The sequence below is a fragment of the Nerophis lumbriciformis genome, linkage group LG01, assembly GCF_033978685.3.
Source record: "Nerophis lumbriciformis linkage group LG01, RoL_Nlum_v2.1, whole genome shotgun sequence".
Taxonomy (NCBI): Eukaryota; Metazoa; Chordata; class Actinopteri; order Syngnathiformes; family Syngnathidae; genus Nerophis; species Nerophis lumbriciformis.
The window spans coordinates 65,983,515-66,006,998 of record NC_084548.2 but is presented as its reverse complement, the minus strand read 5'-3'; the positions used below and the strand labels follow the sequence as shown (position 1 = coordinate 66,006,998).

General features: G+C 42.5%; 2 protein-coding genes across 4 annotated transcripts in view; both read left to right on the top strand.

The window, feature by feature from the left end:
* plxnb3 (plexin B3) overlaps positions 1 to 16,505 on the top strand; it is a 128,621-nt gene extending 112,116 nt beyond the window's left edge. For all 3 annotated transcript variants that reach the window (XM_061924442.2, XM_061924435.2, XM_072914482.1), the window contains 13 exons: positions 838 to 904; positions 973 to 1,119; positions 1,188 to 1,268; positions 1,327 to 1,405; positions 1,477 to 1,580; positions 1,647 to 1,734; positions 1,817 to 1,983; positions 5,378 to 5,538; positions 5,600 to 5,747; positions 7,004 to 7,068; positions 7,178 to 7,253; positions 9,635 to 9,709; positions 12,771 to 16,505. In XM_061924442.2, the coding sequence (XP_061780426.2) occupies positions 838 to 904; positions 973 to 1,119; positions 1,188 to 1,268; positions 1,327 to 1,405; positions 1,477 to 1,580; positions 1,647 to 1,734; positions 1,817 to 1,983; positions 5,378 to 5,538; positions 5,600 to 5,747; positions 7,004 to 7,068; positions 7,178 to 7,253; positions 9,635 to 9,709; positions 12,771 to 12,875 (1,363 nt within the window). In that variant the 3' untranslated portion in view covers positions 12,876 to 16,505. The remainder of the gene's footprint in view (positions 1 to 837; positions 905 to 972; positions 1,120 to 1,187; positions 1,269 to 1,326; positions 1,406 to 1,476; positions 1,581 to 1,646; positions 1,735 to 1,816; positions 1,984 to 5,377; positions 5,539 to 5,599; positions 5,748 to 7,003; positions 7,069 to 7,177; positions 7,254 to 9,634; positions 9,710 to 12,770) is intronic.
* Positions 16,506 to 18,986: 2,481 nt separating this feature from the next.
* The window catches only part of srpk3 (SRSF protein kinase 3), a 30,880-nt gene continuing 26,382 nt past the window's right edge, over positions 18,987 to 23,484 (top strand). The window contains exons 1-2 of the mRNA XM_061924492.2: positions 18,987 to 19,294; positions 21,497 to 21,593. Coding sequence (XP_061780476.2) covers positions 19,285 to 19,294; positions 21,497 to 21,593 — 107 coding nt within the window. The 5' untranslated portion in view covers positions 18,987 to 19,284. The remainder of the gene's footprint in view (positions 19,295 to 21,496; positions 21,594 to 23,484) is intronic.

Here is a 23,484-nt window from a genome sequence, read left to right as displayed (position 1 = left end):
GACAAGATCACGGGTACAAGCGGCCGAAATTAGTTTTGTCCGCCGGGTGGCGGGGCTCTCCCTTAGAGATAGGGTGCGAAGCTCTGTCATCCGTGAGGAGCTCAGAGTAAAGATGCTGCTCCTCCACATGGAGAGGAGCCAGATGAGGTGGTTCGGGCATCTGGTCAGAATGCTACCCGGACGCCTCCCCGGGGGGTTGTTTAGGGCACGTCCGACCGGTAGGAGGCCACGGGGAAGACTATGTCTCCCGGCTCGCCTGGGAACGCCTTAGGATACCCTGGGAGGAGCTGGACGAAGTGGCTGGGGAGAGGAAAGTCTGGGCTTCTCTGCTTAGGCTGCTGCCTAAGCGGAAGAAAATGGATGGATTGGAAAACAACGACGGGCCTTTGATGGAACCCTGATGTACACCCTTCAATACAGGGAGGACCCAGCAAACTGGATGCCGCAGGTTCTGTCGGACAGGTAATTAGAAAACCGCTTTAGAGCCAACAATCCTGTGCAGTCCATCCATCCATCCATTTTCTACCGCTTATTCCCTTTGGGGTCGCGGGGGGCGCTGGAGCCTATCTCAGCTACAATCGGGCGGAAGGCGGGGTACACCCTGGACAAGTCGCCACCTCATCGCAGGGCCTCCTGTGCAGTCTGTCTGCCAAAATGGAGGAAGGACCCAACTCACCCGCATAGGGAACCAGAGAAACACATCACAAGCAAAAACAGAGTCCAAGCCAGCGCAAAATGAGTGTGGTTTTATTATGTGCAAGGATTTTGGTAGGGCCATTGTCCCAAACCCAACACCGGCCTTTGCAGTTTGACCTCTGTCTTCCGTTGTGGTTTCAGGACAGAGACGGTTGTGGAGAAGATGTTGACCAACTGGATGTCCATCTGCCTCTACTCCTTCCTCAAGGTTCATGTCTGTCTGACTCTCGGAGTCCCCCGTGTCCCGTCTGACGCGTCTCTGTGTCTCCCGTGCAGGAGGTGGCGGGCGAGCCCCTCTACATGCTCTACCGGGCCATCAAGTACCAGGTGGACAAAGGCCCGGTGGACGCGGTGACGGGAAAGGCCAAGAGGACGCTCAACGACAGCCACTTGCTCCGTGAGGACATCGACTACTGTGCCGTGGTAACCATGGCGACACACACGTTATGAGAGTGCGCGGTGTGTGTGGTATTAAGTGTGTGTGTGCTCAGACTTTGACAGTCCTGGTGAAGAACGGAGCTGAAGTCCAACCGTGTCCCGTCAAAGTGCTGGACATGGACACCATCACACAGGTACCCGTCTCTCTCTCGCCCTCACTTGTCCTGTCCTTAGACTGTGTGCTGTGTGTAGGTGAAGGACAAGATCCTGGACCAGGTCTACAGAGGAGCGGCGTTCTCTCAGAGACCGGCGGCGGACACCTTGGACTTAGGTAAACGCTCGTCTCGCCTGTGGCTTGTAGTTCAGATCGGTTCTGACCGCGGTTCCGCGTTTGACGGGCAGAGTGGCGTTCGGGTCAGGCGGGTCACCTGACGCTGTCGGACGACGACGTCACAGCCGTGGTTCAAGGCCGCTGGAAACGACTCAACACGCTGCAGCACTACAAGGTAGGCACCCTCACCGCCGCCCCCTAGTAGTCCTGCTCCTCCTGACCTCGTCCTCGGCTTCTTCAGGTTCCAGACGGCGCCACAGTCGCTCTCGTCGCGCGGTCACAGAGTTCCAGCGGCGCTCGAGTCAACCAGGTGTTCCAGACTGGAGAAAGTAGGACCCTCGCCTCTCTCTAGAACCCTGAGAACCTGTGAGATGTGGAAACATTAAGAAGAGCCTCCTGTCGTCTCCGTAGAAACGCCGATGCTGGAGAGCGAAGAAGAGGAGGGGCTTCGACTTTGGCATCTGGTGAAGAGCAGCGAAGACCCCGACATCCCCAAACACAGGAAGAGCAGCATGAGGGAGAGGGAGCGAGCCAAAGCAATACCTGAGATTTACCTGACCAGACTGCTGTCCATGAAGGTAACACCAGTAAAAACAATGTGATTTACTGACTAAACTACTGTACATGAAGGTAGCATTAGTAGAAACAAAGTAATTTACTGATTAACTACTGTCCATGAAGGTAACACTAGTAAACGTGATGATATTTACGGACTAACCTACTGACCATGAATGTAACACTAGTAAACGCGATGATATTTACCGACTAAACTACTGACCATGAAGGTAACACTAGTAAACGCGGTGATATTTACAGACTAAACTACTGACCATGAAGGTAACACTAGTAAACGCGATGATATTTACCGACTAAACTACTGACCATGAAGGTAACACTAGTAAACGCGATGATATTTACCGACTAAACAACTGACCATGAAGGTAACACTAGTAAACGCGATGATATTTACCTACTAAACTACTGATCATGAAGGTAACACTAGTAAACGCGATGATATTTACCGACTAAACAACTGACCATGAAGGTAACACTAGTAAACGCGATGATATTTACCGACTAAACTAATGTCCATGAAGGTAACACAAGTACACACGATGATATTTACCGACTAAACTACTGACCGTGAAGGTAACACTAGTAAACGCGGTGATATTTACAGACTAAACTACTGACCATGAAGGTAACACTAGTAAACGTGATGATATTTACCGACTAAACTGCTGACCATGAAGGTAACACTAGTAAACACGATGATATTTACCGACTAAACTACTGACCATGAAGGTAACACTTGTAAACGCGGTGATATTTTCAGACTAAACTACTGACCATGAAGGTAACACTGGTAAACATGATGATATTTACCGACTAAACTGCTGACCATGAAGGTAACACTGGTAAACACGATGATATTTACCGACTAAGCTACTGATCATGAAGGTAACACTAGTAAATGTGATATTTACCGACTAAACTGCTGACCATGAAGGTAACACTAGGAAACGTGATGATATTTACCGACTAAACTACTGACCATGAAGGTAACACTAGTAAACGCGATGATATTTACCGACTAAACTACTGACCATGAAGGTAACACTAGTAAACGCGATGATATTTACCGACTAAACAACTGATCATGAAGGTAACACTAGTAAACGCGATGATATTTACCGACTAAACTACTGATCATGAAGGTAACACTAGTAAACGCGATGATATTTACCGACTAAACAACTGACCATGAAGGTAACACTAGTAAACGCGATGATATTTACCGACTAAACTAATGTCCATTAAGGTAACACTAGTAAACGCGATGATATTTACCGACTAAACTACTGACCATGAAGGTAACACTAGTAAACGCGATGATATTTACCGACTAAACAACTGACCATGAAGGTAACACTAGTAAACGCGATGATATTTACCGACTAAACAACTGACCATGAAGGTAACACTCGTAAACGCAATTATATTTACCGACTAAACTACTGACCATGAAGGTAACACTAGTAAACACGATGATATTTACCGACTAAACTAATGTCCATGAAGGTAACACAAGTACACACGATGATATTTACCGACTAAACTACTGACCGTGAAGGTAACACTAGTAAACGCGGTGATATTTACAGACTAAACTACTGACCATGAAGGTAACACTAGTAAACGTGATGATATTTACCGACTAAACTGCTGACCATGAAGGTAACACTAGTAAACACGATGATATTTACCGACTAAACTACTGACCATGAAGGTAACACTTGTAAACGCGGTGATATTTTCAGACTAAACTACTGACCATGAAGGTAACACTAGTAAACACGATGATATTTACCGACTAAACTGCTGACCATGAAGGTAACACTGGTAAACACGATGATATTTACCGACTAAGCTACTGACCATGAAGGTAACACTAGTAAATGTGATATTTACCGACTAAACTGCTGACCATGAAGGTAACACTAGGAAACGTGATGATATTTACCGACTAAACTACTGACCATGAAGGTAACACTAGTAAACATGATGATATTTACCGACTAAACAACTGACCATGAAGGTAACACTAGTAAACGCGATGATATTTACCGACTAAACTAATGTCCATTAAGGTAACACTAGTAAACATGAGGATATTTTCTGACTAAACTACTGACCATGAAGGTAACACTAGTAAACGTGATGATATTTATCGACTAAACTGCTGACCATGAAGGTAACACTAGTAAACGCTGTGATATTTACCGACTAAACTACTGACCATAAAGGTAACACTTGTAAACGCGGTGATATTTACCGACTAAACTGCTGACCATAAAGGTAACACTAGTAAACGCTGTGATATTTACAGACTAAACTACTGACCATGAAGGTAACACTAGTAAACGTGATGATATTTACCGACTAAACTGCTGACCATGAAGGTAACACTAGTAAACACGATGATATTTACCGACTAAACTACTGACCATGAAGGTAACACTTGTAAACGCGGTGATATTTTCAGACTAAACTACTGACCATGAAGGTAACACTAGTAAACACGATGATATTTACCGACTAAACTGCTGACCATGAAGGTAACACTGGTAAACACGATGATATTTACCGACTAAGCTACTGACCATGAAGGTAACACTAGTAAATGTGATATTTAGCGACTAAACTGCTGACCATGAAGGTAACACTAGGAAACGTGATGATATTTACCGACTAAACTACTGACCATGAAGGTAACACTTGTAAACATGATGATATTTACCGACTAAACAACTGACCATGAAGGTAACACTAGTAAACGCGATGATATTTACCGACTAAACTAATGTCCATTAAGGTAACACTAGTAAACATGAGGATATTTTCTGACTAAACTACTGACCATGAAGGTAACACTAGTAAACGTGATGATATTTATCGACTAAACTGCTGACCACGAAGGTAACACTAGTAAACGCTGTGATATTTACCGACTAAACTGCTGACCATGAAGGTAACACTAGTAAATGCTGTGATATTTACCGACTAAACTACTGACCATGAAGGTAACACTAGTAAATGTGATATTTACAGACTAAACTACTGACCATGAAGGTAACACTAGTAAACGCAATGATATTTACCGACCAAACTACTGACCATGAAGGTAACACTTGTAAACGCGGTGATATTTACAGACTAAACTACTGACCATGAAGGTAACACTAGTAAACGCGATGATATTTACAGACTAAACTACTGACCATGAAGGTAACACTAGTAAACGTGATGATATTTACAGACTAAACTGCTGACCATGAAGGTAACACTAGTAAACATGAGGATATTTATTGACTAAACTACTGACCATGAAGGTAGTAACACAGTGATATTGAAATGACCAGACTGTCCTTGAAGGCATCAGTCATCATGTCCACCTGTCTGTCTGTGAAGGGGACGCTGCAGAAGTTTGTGGACGACGTCTTCGTGGCCATCCTGAGCACCAAGCGTCCTCCTCCCATCGCCGTCAGGTTCTTCTTCGACTTCCTGGACGACATGGCGGAGAAACACGGCATCGACGACCCGGAGACTGTCCACATCTGGAAGACCAACAGGTGAGAGCTGACCAGACCACCGTGGGGGCGTGTCCGTGACGTGTGTGTCCTCCTGCGCCAGTCTCCCTCTCAGGTTCTGGGTCAACATCCTGAAGAACCCTCAGTTCGTGTTGGACGTGCAGGTCTCAGACAGCATCGACGCCGTCCTGTCCGTCATCGCCCAGACCTTCATCGACTCCTGCACCACCTCCGAGCACAAAGTGGGACGGGTAAGTGACTGGTGTGTGTGTGTGTGTGTGTGTGTGTGTTTTTTGTGGGTGTGTGTGTGTGTTTTGTGCTTGTGTGTGTACAGGTGTTTGTGCGTGTGTGTTTGTGTATGTGTGAGTTTTGTGTTGTGTGTGCATGTGTGTTTGTGGGTGTCTTTTGTGTGTATGTGTGTGTGTGTGTTTTGTGGGGGTGTGTTTTCCGTGTGTTTTGTGTGCGTGTAGGTTTTGTGTGTGTTTTGTGGTTGTGTGTGTGTGTTTTGTGGGTGTTTTGTGTGTGTATGTGTGTTTTGTGGGTGGGTGTGTGTGGGTTTATGTGTGTGTTTTGTGTGCATGTGTGTTTGTGTGTTTTGTGGGTGCGTGTGTTTTGTGGGTTTGTGTGTGTTTTTTGTATGTTCGTGCGTCTGTGTTTTGTGGGTGTTTTGTGTATGTGCTTGTGCGTGTGTGTTTTGTGTTGTGTGTGCATGTGTGTTTGTGGGTGTCTTTTGTGTGTATGTGTGTGTGTTTTGTGGGGGTGTGTTTTTTGTGTGTGTGTGTGTTTTGTGTGTGTTTTGTGGTTGTGTGTGGGTGTTTTGTGTGTGTACGTGTGTTTTGTGGGTGTGTGTGTTTGTGTGTGGGTGTGTGTTTATGTGTGTGTTTTGTGTGCATGTGTGTTAGTGTGTTTTGTGGGTGCGTGTGTTTTGCGTGTGTTTTGTGGGTGTGTGTGTGTTTTTTATATGTTTGTGCGCGTGTGTTTTGTGGGTGTTTTGTGTGTGTGCTTGTGCGTGTGTGTTTTGTGTTGTGTGTGCATGTGTGTTTGTGGGTGTCTTTTGTGTGTATGTATGTGTGTTTTGTGGGGGTGTGTTTTGCGTGTCTTTTGTGTGTGTTTTGTGGTTGTGTGTGTGTGTTTTGTGGGTGTGTGGGTTTGTGTGTGTTTTGTGTTTTGTGTGTGCGTGTGTTTTGTGGGTGTGTGTGTGTTTTTTGTATGTTTGTACATGTGTGTTTTGTGTTTGTGTGTGTGTTTTGTGTTGTGTGTGCATGTGTGTTTGTGTGGGTGTCTTTTGTGGGTGTGTGTGTGTGTGTTTTGTGGGGGGGGTGTTTTGTGTGGGTTGTGTGTGTGTGTGTGTGTTCGTGTGTTTGTGGGTGTCTTTTGTGGGTGTGTGTGTGTGTTTTGTGGGGGGGTGTTTTGTGTGGGTTTTGTGTGTGTGTGTGTGTGTGTGTGTGTGTGTGTGTGTGTGTGTGTGAGACATGTGACCCCATGTGACCGCCCTCTGTCCAATCAGGACTCTCCGGTCAACAAGCTCCTCTACGCCAGGGAAATCCCTCGCTACAAACAGTTGGTGGAGAGGTGAGTTGCCATGGAAACGTGTTGTGTAGTGACTAAGGCCAGACGTCAACCGTAGCACAGTTACCATGGAGACACGTGTGTGTGTGTGTGTGTGTGTGTGTGTGTGCAGGTACTACAGTGACATCCACAGTGCCGCGTCTGGATGCTACCAGGAGATGAACTCCACTCTGACCGAGCTGTCAGGGGTTAGTGCGACCAATCTGTCATCTGCTGCTAGAACATTCCGCCTGTTCCATACCATCTTTGCAATGGTTCTTTTACTCTGTTAGCATCTTAGCTAATTAGCTGAACTTTTTGGGCTAATTTTGCTGCCCTTCTTTTCCCCAAAGTCATATAAATTAGTACTTGACATATGCTAACTGTTAGCATGCTAAAAAAAAGAAGTTAGCATGCTAATAACATTAGCATGCTAAGTTTTTAGCTAATCTTGCAGCCTCATCTCAGTCATATAACTTGGTACTTGAGACATGCTCACTGTTAGCATGCTAAAAAAAAAAGTTAGCATGCTAATAACATTAGCATGCTAACTTTTTTTAAGCTAATCTTGCGGCCTCATCTCAGAGTCATATAACCTAGTACTTGAGACATGCTAACTGTTAGCATGCTTAAAAAAAGCTAGCATGCTGATTACATTAGCATGCTAACTTTTATTTTAGCTAAACTTGCAGCCTCATCTCAGAGTCATATAACGTGGTGCTTGAGACATGCTAACTGTTAGCATGCTTAAAAAAAAAGTTAGCATGCTGATAACTTTAGCATGCTAACTTTTTTTTAGCAAATCTTACAGCCTCATCTTAGAGTCGTATAACTTGGCACTTGACACATGCTAACTGTTAGCATGCAAAAAAAAAAAGTTAGCATGCTAACTTTTTTAGCTAATCTTGCAGCCTCATCTCAGAGTCATATAACGTGGTACTTGACACATGCTAACTATTAGCATGCAAAAAAAAGTTAGCATGCTAACATTTTTAGCTAATCTTGCAGCCTCATCTCAGAGTCATTTAACTTGGTACTTGAGACATGCTAACTGTTAGCATGCTAAAAAAAAGTTAGCATGCTAACTTTTTTAGCTAATCTTGCAGCCTCATCTCAGAGTCATTTAACTTGGTACTTAAGACATGCTAACTGTTAGCATGCTAAAAAAAGTGAGCATGCTAACTTTTTTAGCTAATCTTGTAGCCTCATTTCAGAGTCATATAACATGGTACTTGACACATGCTCACTGTTAACATGGTAATGTTAGTAAGCTAACTATTTTAGCTAATCTTGCAGCTGTACATCTCAAGAGTCATATAACTTGGTACTTGACACATGCTAACTTTTTTAGCTAATCTTGCAGCCTCATCTCAGTCATATACCTTGGTACTTGACACATGCTAACTGTTAGCATGTGTAAAAATTGTTAGCATGCTAATAACAATAGCTTGCTAACTTTTTTTAGCATCTCAGAGTCATATAACTTGGTACTTTAGAAGTGCTAACTGTTAGCATGCTAAAAAAAAGTTGGCATGCTGATAACATTAGCATGCTAACTTTTTAGCTAATCTTGCAGCCTCATCTCAGAGTCATTTGGTACTTTACACATGCTAACTGTTAGCATGCTAATGTTATTAGCATGCTAACTTTTTTAGCTAATCTAGCAGCCGTACAACTCAGTCATATAATTTGGCTCTGACACATTCTAACTGTTAGCATGCTAATGTTAGCAAGCTAACTTTTTAAGCTATTTTTTCAGTTGTACATCTCAGAGTCACATAACTTGGTACTTGACACATGCTAACTGTTAGCAAGCTAAATTACTAAGATAATTTTGCAGCCGTGCATCTCAGAATCATGTAACTTGGCTTTTGACACATGCTAATGTTAACTTTAGCATGCTAACTTTTTGAACTAATTTTTCAGCCATATATCTACATGACACATGTTAAAATAAATGTTATTATCAAACAATGAATGTTTATAACACACACACAAAAGTATTGTTAAATTAGTACTGTTGAGTACTGGTATCCATTCCGGGAATTACTACCTTATCGGTTCAAATGTGAGTGGTTACTGCCACAAGTGGTGGAAAAGTGCATTACAACTGAAACAGATCTCACATATTTTTCGGTGCAGAAACACTGATCTAGAATCCTACAAAACCCCCTCAAAAGTGTCTGCCCGTACTCAGTTGTAATACACTTTTCCACCACTTGTGGCAGTAGTGACACTCTCACACAAAGTCTGGAGAAGTTTCAAAAGCGCAGAAAATATGACTTACGGTTTTTTTTAAGTTTATGTCAGAATGTTGTATTTTTTTGTATTATTAACTCAGGTTGAATGTATTTATCTTAGCTCTGCATTTATGATGATTTGGTTCTGTAATCCGCCTGACCAAAGCCTTGATAATAATTCCTGTGATTAACACGTATGCTTCCATGTCATTGGACAAGGTTGTCAACTGTTAGATATCATCATTGAATGCCATTCACATCAACATTCAGTGTTGAGTGGGACCCGGCCCCCCCGTGTAGTGGAAAAGTTGGGCCCCCAAGGTCAAAGAGGAACTTTTGTGTGTGTGCAGAGTTTTGCCTCCGAGATGAACAGTCTGGTCGCACTTCATGAACTCTACAAGTACATCAACAAATACTACGACCAGGTAACACACACACACACACACACACACACACAACCACAACACATGAACACACACAAACATACAAAAAACACACAAAACACACATATACACACAAAAACACACACACACACATACACAAAACACACACAAAAACATACAAAACACACACACAAACATACAAAAAAACACAGCCACAAAACACACACAACCACAACACACAAACACATACAAAAAACACACACAACCACAACACACAAACACACACAAACATACAAAAAACACCCCCACAAAACACACACACACACACATACACAAAACACCCACACAAACATACAAAACACACACACCAACATACAAAACACACACACACACACCCACAAAACACACACCCACAAAACACACAAACATACACAAAACACACCTACACAAAACACACACCCACAAGAAAAACACAACCACAAAACACACAACCACAAAACACACACACACACACAAGTATACAAAAAACATACACACACACACACACACACAAAACACACACCCACACACAAACACACATACATGAAACACACACACAACCACAAAACACACACACAAACATACAAAACACACATACACAAAACACACACACAAACATACAAAACACACACACACAAACATACAAAAAACACACACACAAAACACACACACACACACCCACAAAACACATACAAACATACACAAAACACACACACACAAACATAAAAAAACAAACACACATACATGAAACACACACACAACCACACAACACACACACAAACATACAAAACACACACACACAAACATACAAAAAACACACCCACAAAACACACACACACACCCACAAAACACACACAAACATACACAAAACACCCACCCACAAAACACACACACACAAACATAAAAAAACAAACACCCATACATGAAACACACACACAACCACACAACACACACACAAACATACAAAACACACACACATACACAAAACACACACACAAACATACAAAAAACACACCCACAAAACACACACAAACATAAACAAAACACACATACACAAAACACACACTCACAAGAAAAACACATCCACAAAACACACCCACACACACCAAACACAGACACAACCACAAAACACACACACACACAAGCATACAAAAAAAACACACACATACATAAAACACACGCAAAACACACACCCACAAAACACACACACACACAAACATAAAAAAAACAAACACACACAAAACACACATACATGAAACACACACACACACAACTACAAAACACACACAAACATACAAAACACACACACACATACAAAAAACACACAAACATACACAAAACACACCTACACAAAACACACACCCACAAGAAAAACACAACCACAAAACACACACACACACACAAGTATACAAAAAACATACACACACACAAAACACCCACCCACACACAAACACACATACATGAAACACACACACAACCACAAAACACACACACAAACATACAAAACACACATACACAAAACACACACACAAACATACAAAACACACACACACAAACATACAAAAAACACACACACAAAACACACACACACAAACATAAAAAACAAACACACATACATGAAACACACACACAACCACACAACACACACACAAACATACAAAACACACACACACAAACATACAAAAAACACACCCACAAAACACACACAAACACCCACAAAACACACACACACAAACATAAAAAAACAAACATACATACATGAAACACACACACAACCACACAACACACACACAAACATACAAAACACACACACATACACAAAACACACACACAAACATACAAAAAACACACCCACAAAACACACACAAACATAAACAAAACACACATACACAAAACACACACCCACAAGAAAAACACATCCACAAAACACACCCACACACACCAAACACACACACAACCACAAAACACACACACACACAAGCATACAAAAAAAACACACACATACATAAAACACACGCAAAACACACACCCACAAAACACACACACACACAAACATAAAAAAAACAAACACACACAAAACACACATACATGAAACACACACACACACAACTACAAAACACACACAAACATACAAAACACACACACACATGCACAAAACACACACACAAACATACAAAACACACACACGCACAAACATACAAAAAACACACCCACAAAACACACACACACAAACATACAAAACACACACACACCCACAAAACACACACAAACATACACAAAACAAACAGAAACACACACACACACACACAACCACAACACACAAACACACACAAACATACGAAAAACACACAAACATACACAAAACATATACACAAAACACACGCCCACAAGAAAAACACAACCACAAATCACACACACACCAAACACACACAACCACACAACACACACAAGCATACAAAAAACACACACACATACACAAAACACACCCACAAAACACACGCAAAACACACACACACAAACATAAAAAACAAACACACACACCCACAAAATACACATACATGAAACACACACACACACACCCACAAAACACACACACACCTACATAAAACACCCACAAAACACACAAACATTTAAAAAAAACACACACACACACAAAACACACATACATGAAACACACACACAAAACACCCACCCACAAAACACAGAAACATTAAAAAAAAAAACACACACACCCACAAGACACACATACATGAAACACACAACCACAAAACACACACACAAACATACAAAAAACACACACACAAAAGACACACACACACAAAAAACACACACAAAACACACACATACACACCCACACACAAAACACATGCACACAAAACACACACAAACCTACAAAAAAACACACATACAAAACACACACACACAAAACCCACACTCACACACACAAGCACAAAACACACACACACACACAAACATACAAAAACACACACACACAGAGACACACACACAGAGACACGCACATAGAGAGAGAGAGAGTGATGATGATGATGTCATCATGTGACAGGTCATCATGTCCCTGGAAGAAGACAACAGTGGTCAGAAGATGCAGTTAGCATACAGACTGCAGCAGGTCGCCGCCCTGGTGGAGAACAAAGTCACTGACCTCTGATGGCGCCAGGAGGACACTGTGTGTGTGTGTGTGTGTGTGTGTGTGTGTGTGTGTGTGTGTGTGTGTGTGTGTGTGTGTGTGTGTGTGTGGTCCCCACTATGACAATCTAACTTGCACTACAGTCCTGTCACAGAGCACAAGTGGTCACATGTCAATCAAGTGGTCACATGACCGATCAATGCTGAGTAACGGTGAAGGCAGCAGCACTTGATGGACGTCACGTCAGCACCGGGATCTTCTCCTGGGTCCCACCAGGTGACATGTGGACAACAAAGTGTGTGTGATTGACAGGTGTGGGCGGGGCCAATGAGGCGGGTGCACACAAGCTCCGCCTCCAGTGACTAACTTATGAGTGTACATACTAAGTCCTATTTAAAGTTATTTATCCCAGCTGTGCCTTGGCCCTGGCAGCCAGGTGACAGGTAACTTCCTGTTGGAACCGCAGGGAGCCACCACACAACTCAAGGGGCGGGGCGGGCGTTGTTGATAACGTCGGAGGAATGTAGAGGCCGTGATGGCGACTATACCAGCACAAAATGGTTAGCCAGCTAACGCGTAATTGTTAGCGAACTAACACGACGGGTGTTACAACAAAATTGTTAACGAGCTAGCATGTCAGGTGTTAGCACCTAATTTTTAGCGATCTTACACAACAGGTGTTGGCACATAATTGTTAGCAAGCTAACGCGACAAGGGTTAGAACGAATTTGTTAACGAGCTAGCATGTCAGGTGTTAGCACCTAATTGCTAGCGATCTTACACAACAGGTATTAGCGCAAAAATGTTAGCCAGCTAACGCGAAAGGTGTTAAAACATAACTGTCAGCAAGCTAACATGACAGATGTTAGCACAAAATTGTTAGCCAGCTAACATGACAAGTGTTAGCACAAAATTGTTAGCAAGCTTTCATGACAGGTGTTAGCCCAAAATTGTTAGCGAGCTACCGTGACAGGTGTCAAAACCAAATTAGCTTGCTAACATGACAGATGTTAGCACAAAATTGTTAGCGTGCTAACATGACAGGTGCTATCACATAATTGTTATCGAGCGAACGTGACAGGAGTTAGCACAAAATTGTTAGTGAGCTAACACGAAAGGTGTTAGCACGCTAACATGACAAGTATTAGCACATAATTGCTCGCGAACTCATGTGACAGGTGTTAGCACTTAATTGTTAGTGAGCTAGCACGTAAATTGTTAGCGAGCTAACATCCAATCCACTTTATTTTTATTTATATAGCACATTCAAACAACAAAAATGTTAAAAACAATATTGAAATGTTATCCTTAGCTCTGCCAATGACTGAATAAAAACAAAAAATAGATAAGTATAGAAACAATACAAAAATAAATATGATTAAAAACGATTTTAAAACGGTAAAACCAATTAAAACAATAAATAAACATTTCAAAACATGACAGAAGTTAGCACCTAATTCTTAGCGAGCTAACACAACAGGTGTAAGAACAAAATTGTTAGCGGGCTAACATGACAGGTGTTAGCACCTAACTGTTAGCGAGCTAACATGACAGGTGTTAGCATCTAACTTTTAGCGAGCTAACATGACAGGTGTTAGCACCTAACTGTTAGCGGGCTAACATGACAGGTGTTAGCACCTAACTGTTAGTGAACTAACATGACAGAAGTCAGCACTTAATTCTTAGCGAGCTAACATGACAGGTGTTAGCACCTAACTGTTAGCGAGCTAACACGACAGGTGTTAGCACTTAACTGTTAGCGAACTGACACGACAGGTGTTAGCACCTAACTGTTAGCGAGCTGACACGACAGGTGTTAGCACCTAACTGTTAGCGAGCTAACACGACAGGTGTTAGCACCTAACTGTTAGCGAGCTAACACGACAGGTGTTAGCACCTAACTGTTAGCGAGCTAACACGACAGGTGTTAGCACCTAACTGTTAGCGAGCTAACACAACAGGTGTTAGCACCTAACTGTTAGCAAGCTAACATGACAGGTGTTAGCATCTAACTGTTAGCGAGCTAACATGACAGGTGTTAGCATCTAACTGTTAGCGAACTAACATGACAGAAGTCAGCACTTAATTCTTAGCGAGCTAACATGACAGGTGTTAGCATCTAACTGTTGGCGGGCTAACATGACAGTGTTAGCACCTAAATGTTAGCGGGCTAACATGACAGGTGTTAGCACCTAGCTGTTAGCGAGCTAACATGACAGGTGTTAGCACCTAACTGTTAGCGAGCTAACTTGACTGAAGTCAGCACCTAGTTCTTGACGAGCTAACATGACAGGTGTTAGCATCTAACTGTTAGCGGGCTAACATGACAGGTGTTAGCACAAAACTGTTAGCGAGCTAATCTAACAAGTGTTTGTTTGTATAAAGACTGAATGTTAGCTACAAAGATGTTTTTTTCGGAGTTTTTAAGCGTGCAAAACAGCTAAATCCGTTCGCATGTTAGCAATGTAAACGTCTTTGGCGTAAGACATGCTATAATCTCGCGGTTTTTGGCGGCAAGCACATCCGGCGCCACTCTAGCTTTCCGGACTAACTTGACATGCATGTTGTTGTATTTTTTTTATGGTTGTCTTCTGACACCAACCAGCGGGCGTGACTGAAGCCAAAATGGATAAGACAATAAGAAAAAAAGAGAGAGAAAAAAAAAGCAATAATATTAATAACGATAAAAAGCACAGGGCTGTTTTTCCAACTAATCGTCAAGTCTTTGTTCATGTACATATTGTCAGGTTCAAACATGGATGACATCTATTAAAACAGACAAGAAGCCAGGAAATAAACAGAGACAGGATTCCATTTTGCTCAATTTGAGGAGAAACGTGTCGACCTGTAACCTCTTACAGTGTCGCCCACGCTCTGGCGAAAAAAGGTTCCCGACTCGTCTTTTATTTGGATATTCCCTGTTTCTAAAGGAATATGTAAACAGACATTGTTTTTGGTCACATTAACACAAAAGAAAAATATGCCACGGGCTTGGACTGGTCCTGGATCGAGCTTGGGCAAGTCTTGGATCACAATAGATAACCCCTCCCGTCTCCTCCCATCGTACACAGCGGAATTTTCCAAGCCTTTGACTTGGGGCAACAAAGACAGCCTCTTGTCTGTTCACTGGGTACTGAGGGAACGGGAAGTTTTTTGATCATTGACATGCAATTTTTCGGACACATATTCTTATAATGCCACTTCTTTTTATGGACGTGATGTCGTCGTGAAAAAAATCCAACTTTGAAATGGACACAAAAAAGCGTTGAGCGAACGCTCCATTTTTTTCTTCTTCTTCTTGGCCTGCTGTGTCCTTTCCTCCACTTTCTCTTTTCGCCTGCTTTGTCTTTGTGGACTTCTTATCGATTTTTGCATGCGTGTGATGATGATGATGACGACCATTAAGGCACAAAGATGATGAAGATGCGTAACCTGATCTCTGTACAGTTTTTTGGGGATGACACTTGCACTTTGTTACTTTTTTCTACAAGACGTGCAGGAATGTTGTCATCTTTTTTTTTTCTTCTACGGACTGTGCGAATGTGATGTAAATAAGGAGAATGCTGAGGGTGACGACGTGTTTGTTTTTGCGAGAAGGCCAAAACACTTTGTAACGGGACAACAAACATTAAAGTATCGTTTTTAACATTTCCCTGTTTTTGGCTGGCTCCACTTTGTTCGTCAATAGAAAACTGTGAATGCTCCAATTTTGAAGTTGAAGGGAAATGCTGAATGAATGTACAAACCCCGTTTCCATATGAGTTGGGAAATTGTGTTAGATGTAAATATAAACGGAATACAATGATTTGCAAATCCTTTTCAACCCATATTCAATTGAATGCACTACAAAGACAACATATTTGATGTTCAAACTCATAAACTTTTTTTTTTTTTTGTGCAAATAATTAACTTAGAATTTCATGGCTGCAACATGTGCCAAAGTAGTTGGGGAAAGGGCATTCTTTCCCAATCTTGCTTGATGTACAGCTTAAGTTGTTCAACAGTTTGGGTCTCCGTTGTGCTATTTTAAGCTTCATAATGCGCCACACATTTTCAATGGGAGACAGGTCTGGACTACAGGCAGGCAAGTCTAGTACCCGCACTCTTTTACTATGAAGCCACGTTGATGAAACACGTGGCTTGGCATTGTCTTGCTGAAATAAGCAGGGGCGTCCATGGTAACGTTGCTTGGATGGCAACATACGTTGCTCCAAAACTCTGTATGTACCTTTCAGCATTAATGGTGCCTTCACAGATGTGTAACTAGTAATCTAATGCGTTATTTTTTATATTCAGTAACTCAGTTACCGTTACTACATGATGCGTTACTGCGTTATTTTACGTTATTTTTGTATGTAGTATCGGCGAAACAGAAGATCTGAGTGTGTTTTATTGGAGCGCTGCGGCGTCTTCCTTCTGTGTCACAAGGAAAAGTGGGTGGGGGCGGGGGGGCTCCCAGACCGTAGTTGAGGGGTGCAGAGGAGACGTTCCTCCATGGCCTACTTTGGGGCTAACAACCTTCACTTTACCCGGAAGTGGGTCTTTACAGCTGAGGGCGAATGACGAGGCCGGCGGTTTGTTGCAACTTTGTGACTTTATTGGACGCAGCCATCCACCAAACTAGAGCACCTGCACGCACTCACTGTCGCCGCTCGCTCACCTCTCTCGCCCACTCACTCACTGACGTCACTCACCTCTTAAAGGGCCACACACATACGCTACTCTCATAACAACTAACAAGACATCATGGTGAAGCCAGAAGTCGAGTTTCTTAACATGGAGACATTCTCAATACTTTTCTTTTGTCGAGCACAAAGAAAATAACATTTTAGTTAAATGTAAGTTGTGTCTTGGATCAAAGATCCTATCTAGTTAAAGTTAAAGTTAAAGTGCCATTATGTTGCAGCTATTTAAAATAGTTTTGTCAATTTGTCCTGGCCTGAAATAAATTGGCCCTTTGAAACATATCTTTGTCTTTGTGTGTTGTATGTAGACCACATTGCTTTCTGAGTTCAGTGATGCAAATGCATGTCAAGTTGATCAACACATTGTATTATTCTCCAGTGCAATAACAGTACTGAAATGAAGGCAAAAAGGGCATTAATGAGAGCCTTAAAAAATAAAGGAGAAAAAAAAAGAAGTAACAAAATAGTTACTTTTCACAGTAACGCATTACTTTTTGGTGTAAGTAACTGAGTTAGTAACTGAGTTACTTTTGAAATAAAGTAACTGGTTTTCAGTAACTAACCCAGGGGTCGGCAACCCGCGGCTCTAACGGCTCTTTAGCGCCGCTCTAGTGGCTCTCTGGAGCTTTTTAAAAAATGTATGAAAAATGGAAAAAGATGAGGGGGAAAACAATCTATTTTTTGTTTTAATATGGTTTCTGTAGGAGGACAAACATGACACAAGCCTCCCTAATTGTTACAAAGCACACTGTTTATATTAAACATGCTTCACTGATTCGAGTATTTGTCGAGCGCCGTTTTGTCCTACTAATTTTGGCGGTCCTTGAACTCACCGTAGTTTGTTTACAATGTATAACTTTCTCCGACTTTATAGGACGTGTTTTATGCCACTTCTTTTTCTGTCTCATTTTGTCCACCGAACTTTCCACAGAGGTGAGTTTTGTTGATGTTATTGACTTGTGTGGAGTGCTAATCAGACATATTTAGCCACTGCATGACTGCAAGCTAATCGATGCTAACATGCTATTTAGGCTAGCTATATGTACATATTGCATCATTATGCCTCATTTGTAGCTATATTTGAGGTCATTTAGTTTCCTTTAAGTCCTCTTAATTAAATTTATATCTCATGACACACTATCTGTATGTAATATGGCTTTTAATTTTTTGCGGCTCCAGACAGATTTGTTTTTGTATTTTTGGTCCAATATGTGGCTCTTTCAACATTTTGGGTTGCCGACCCCTGAACTAACCCAACACTGATAATAAATTAATAATAATAAAAAAAACTTCATGAATGTTTTTGTGTATGTGCTCCAATTACTCTATCACAAAAAAAAAAAAGAGTTGTAGAAATGACTGGAAGCCATGACAATGATGTTCTTTACAAGTGTATGTAAACTTTTGACCAGGACTGTATATATACCGGGTGGTGTTGTCCACTGCGCACGCGCACAGCACGGTGTCAGGTGTCAGCAGCTGTCGGAGGTTTCTGGTGGAAGGCTCTCTTTCCGCTTTCCTCTCTCCTCTCTCCCCTCTCCTCGCATCGAGACAGCAGGGAACAACTCGCCAAGAATAACCTGAGAGGTCGCCGGTGCCGACCGTACCGGACCCCGGACGGAGCCCCCCACGTTGCTTCCCCGAGCCAGCGTCTACGGAGGCTAACGGAGGCTATAACGGGCTAGCTGTCATAGCACCGGGACAGTGCCCGCTGACCCGCTTCCGTTTGAGCTCTGGGAGCCAGAATGTTGATAGGTAACGTATTCCGCGGCGCCCCGGGGTCCGCGTCGTGTCCCGCCGTCGGTCCGTCTTCGAGGCGGTAAAAGACCGTAAGCTTGCAGGTGTTAGCCACCGTCCGAGCTAGCTACAGCTGTTGCATGCTGGGTAATGGAGTTCTTATGTCACCGGGCTTATAACATCACTATACATATATATATAAGTTCAAGTTAAAGTACCAATGATTGTCACACACACACACTAGGTGTGGAGAAATTACTCTCTGCGTTTGACCCATCACCCTTGACCACCCCCTGGGAGGTGAGGGGAGCAGTGAGCAGCAGCGGTGGCTGCGCCCGGGAATCATTTTTGGTGGTTTAACCCCCAATTCCAACCCTTGGTGCTGAGTGCCAAGCAGGGAGGTAATGGGTCCCATTTTTATAGTCCTTGGTATGACTCGGCCGGGGTTTGAACTCAGAACTGTGCCGTGAGGGCCAGCAGAAACCATCAGTCAATCAATCAATCAATGTTTATTTGTATAGCCCTAAATCACGAGTGTCTCAAAGGGCTGCACAAGCCACAACGACATCCTCGGCTCACTGGGCAACCGGTGCAATGGACGTCGAGTGGATCTAGCATAATATTGTGAGTCCAGTCCATAGTGGATCTAACATTATAGTAAGAGTCCAGTCCATAGTGGATCTAACATAATAGTGAGAGTCCAGTCCATAGTGGATCTAACATAATAGTGAGAGTCCAGTCCATAGTGGATCTAACATAATAGTGAGAGTCCAGTCCATAGTTGATCTAACATAATAGTGAGAGTCCAGTCCAAAGTGGATCTGACATAATAGTGTGAGAGTCCAGTCCATAGTGGATCTAACATATTAGTGAGAGTTCAGTCCATAGTGGATCTAACATAATAGTGTGAGAGTCCAGTCCATAGTAGATCTAACATAATATTGTGAGAGTCCAGTCCCTCGTGGATCTAACATAATAGTGAGAGAGTCCAGTCCCTCGTGGATCTAACATAATAGTGAGAGAGTCCAGTCCATAGTGGATCTAACATAATAGTGTGAGAGTCCAGTCCATAGTGGATCTAACATAACAGTGAGAGTCCAGTCCATAGTTGATCTAACATAATAGTGTGAGAGTCCAGTCCTTAGTGGATCTAACATAATAGTGAGAGTCCAGTCCATAGTGGATCTAACATAATAGTAAGAGTCCAGTCCATAGTGGATCTAACATAATAGTGAGAGTCCAGTCCATAGTGGATCTAACATAATAGTGTGAGAGTCCAGTCCATAGTGGATCTAACATAATAGTGAGAGTCCAGTCCATAGTGGATCTAACATAATAGTGAGAGTCCAGTCCATAGTGGATCTAACATAATAGTGAGAGTCCAGTCCATAGTGGATCTAGTTAATAGTGTGAGAGTCCAGTCCATAGTTGATCTAACATAATAGTGAGAGTCCAGTCCATAGTGGATCTAGTTAATAGTGTGAGAGTCCAGTCCATAGTGGGCCCGGCAGGGGATCATCTTCAATGGAGACAAGTCAGCAGCGCAGAGACGTCACAGACTTAGACTTAGACAAACTTTAACGATCCACAAGGGAAATTGTTCCACACAGTAGCTCAGTTACAAAGGATGGAAAGGACAATGCAGGTATAAAATAGACAAAAAATGTACCATAGTCGCAATATAAAATATAACATATATGTAATATTTACATAATATATGTACAGTATATGACATATACTGATATATTATATTATGTTTATATCATATATACAATATAAAACAATTACCATGTACAATATTACAGTATATGTAACAGCTGCAGCATAAAATAGAGAGTAGATCTGTAGACTGATGCACAGATGAGTGGTCCACCCTGGGTCCCGACTTTGAACAGCTAGCGCATCATCTGTGGTCACCTAATAACCTCTCCAAAAAAGGAGAAGGGGGCAGAGCAGAAAAGAGACGGCAGATCAACTGGTCGAAAAGGGGGTTCTATTTAAAGGCTAAATAAATGAGTTTTAAGATGGGACTTAAATGTTTCTACTGAGGTAGCATCTCTAACTGTTACTGGGAGGCCATTCCAGAGTACTGGAGCCCCAATAGAAAACGCTCGATAGCCCGCAGACTTTTTTTGGGCTCTGGGAATCACTAATAAGCCAGAGTTCTTTGAGCTTATGGAGGAGCGCACATGTTTACACTTGGTGAATCTCTGATTACAGCTGCAGTGGGGACTGGAAGCGAAGGCCCCGCCTCCAGCGCCAAGAAGCACAGGCGGCGAGGCAAAAAGCACCGCAAAGTCCACACTGACAAGACCGGGTGAGGCCGACACACATGGACACTTAATTTAGGACACTGAGGAGCGAGATCCGCTGCTGGTTTGCGGACCTCCTCTCCCGAGGCCTGATTGTTTTCTCTGCTTTTGAAGCTCTCACACACACATCGCCACTTGTCACCACGGCACTCTTGTGTTAACTGGGCTAAGCTAGGCTAATAGTTCTGCATCACAGCAGTCTCTGTGCTAAGCGAGCTTGTCCAGCCGACCACCACCAGTCACTGGCCATTAATAGCAGCACACGCTGAATTATGATACCACAACACACGCACACACAGAGTCTATTTCCATGCGTCTCCAGCACGCTTCAACAATGTCACTGAGTCATCGCAGCCCTGTGTGCGTGTGTGTTTCTGTGTGTGTCAGCTGAGTTTTGGTGTCATCCTATCGCCGTCAGACATTTTACATTAAAGGGGAATATTATCACAATTTCAGAAGGGTTAAAACCATTAAAAATCAGTTCCCAGTGGCTTATTTTATTTTTCAAAGTTTTTTTTCAAAATTTTACCCATCACACAATATCCCTAAAAAAAGTTTCAAAGTGCCTGATTTTAACCATCGTTATATACACCCGTCCATTTTCCTGTGACGTCACACAGTGATGCCTATACAAACAAACATGGCGCATAGAACAGCAAGGAATAGCGACATTAGCTCGGATTCAGACTCGGATTTCAGCGGCTTAAGCGATTCAACAGATTACGAATGTATTGAAACGGATGGTTGTAGTGTGGAGGCAGGTAGCGAAAACGAAATTGAAGAAGAAACTGAAGCTATTGAGCCATATCGGTTTGAACCGTATGCAAGCGAAACCGACGAAAACGACACGACAGCCAGCGACACGGGAGAAAGCGAGGACGAATTCGGCGATCGCCTTCTAACCAACGATTGGTATGTGTTTGTTTGGCATTAAAGGAAACTAACAACTATGAACTAGGTTTACAGCATATGAAATACATTTGGCAACAACATGCACTTTGAGAGTGCAGACAGCCCATTTCAGGCGCGCTAAGAACATATATTTTTCCACGATTTCAGCACTCAGGTTAACCATACCTAAATAGACACAAAATACTGCATTACACAGGACTACCCGAATGTACTCGAATGATTGAAAAAAATAAATGTTTTTAAGCTAAATTATTGGTAAACACAGTTTATGTATAATAATTTACGTAAAACCGCGAGTAATGAATAAAGTTTTCATCAATTGATATATTCTGTAGACATACCCTCATCCGCTCTCTTTTCCTGAAAGCTGATCTGTCCAGTTTTGGAGTTGATGTCAGCATCTGCTTTGAGTGTCGCAGGATATCCACACATTCTTGCCATCTCTGTCGTAGCATAGCTTTCGTCGGTAAAGTGTGCGGAACAAACGACTGACCGTTTCGTCGGCTTTCCCCACAGCCTCGTATTTTGAACAAATTCCGTCCAATTTCTTGCCACTTTCGCATCTTTGGGCCACTGGTGCAACTTGAATCCGTCCCTGTTCGTGTTGTTACACCCTCCGACAACACACCGACGAAAGTGACAAAATGGCGGATTGCTTCCCGATGTGACGTCACAACGCTCCGAGAGCGAATAATAGAAAGGCGTTTAATTCGCCAAAATTCACCCATTTAGAGTTCGGAAATCGGTTAAAAAAATATATGGTCTTTTTTCTGCAACATCAAGGTATATATTGACGCTTACATAGGTCTGGTGATAATGTTCCCCTTTAAGACGGCGCCATTGTCAAATGTGCATAAATGGACATAACGTACGCTGCCAGGTCAGTTATGTTTACAATGCAGAAGGAAGAACTGCTCAAGACATCGGGACCACCGCACGGAATAAATGAATCGATTGGCTTTATCGTAGGGCTGGGCGATATGG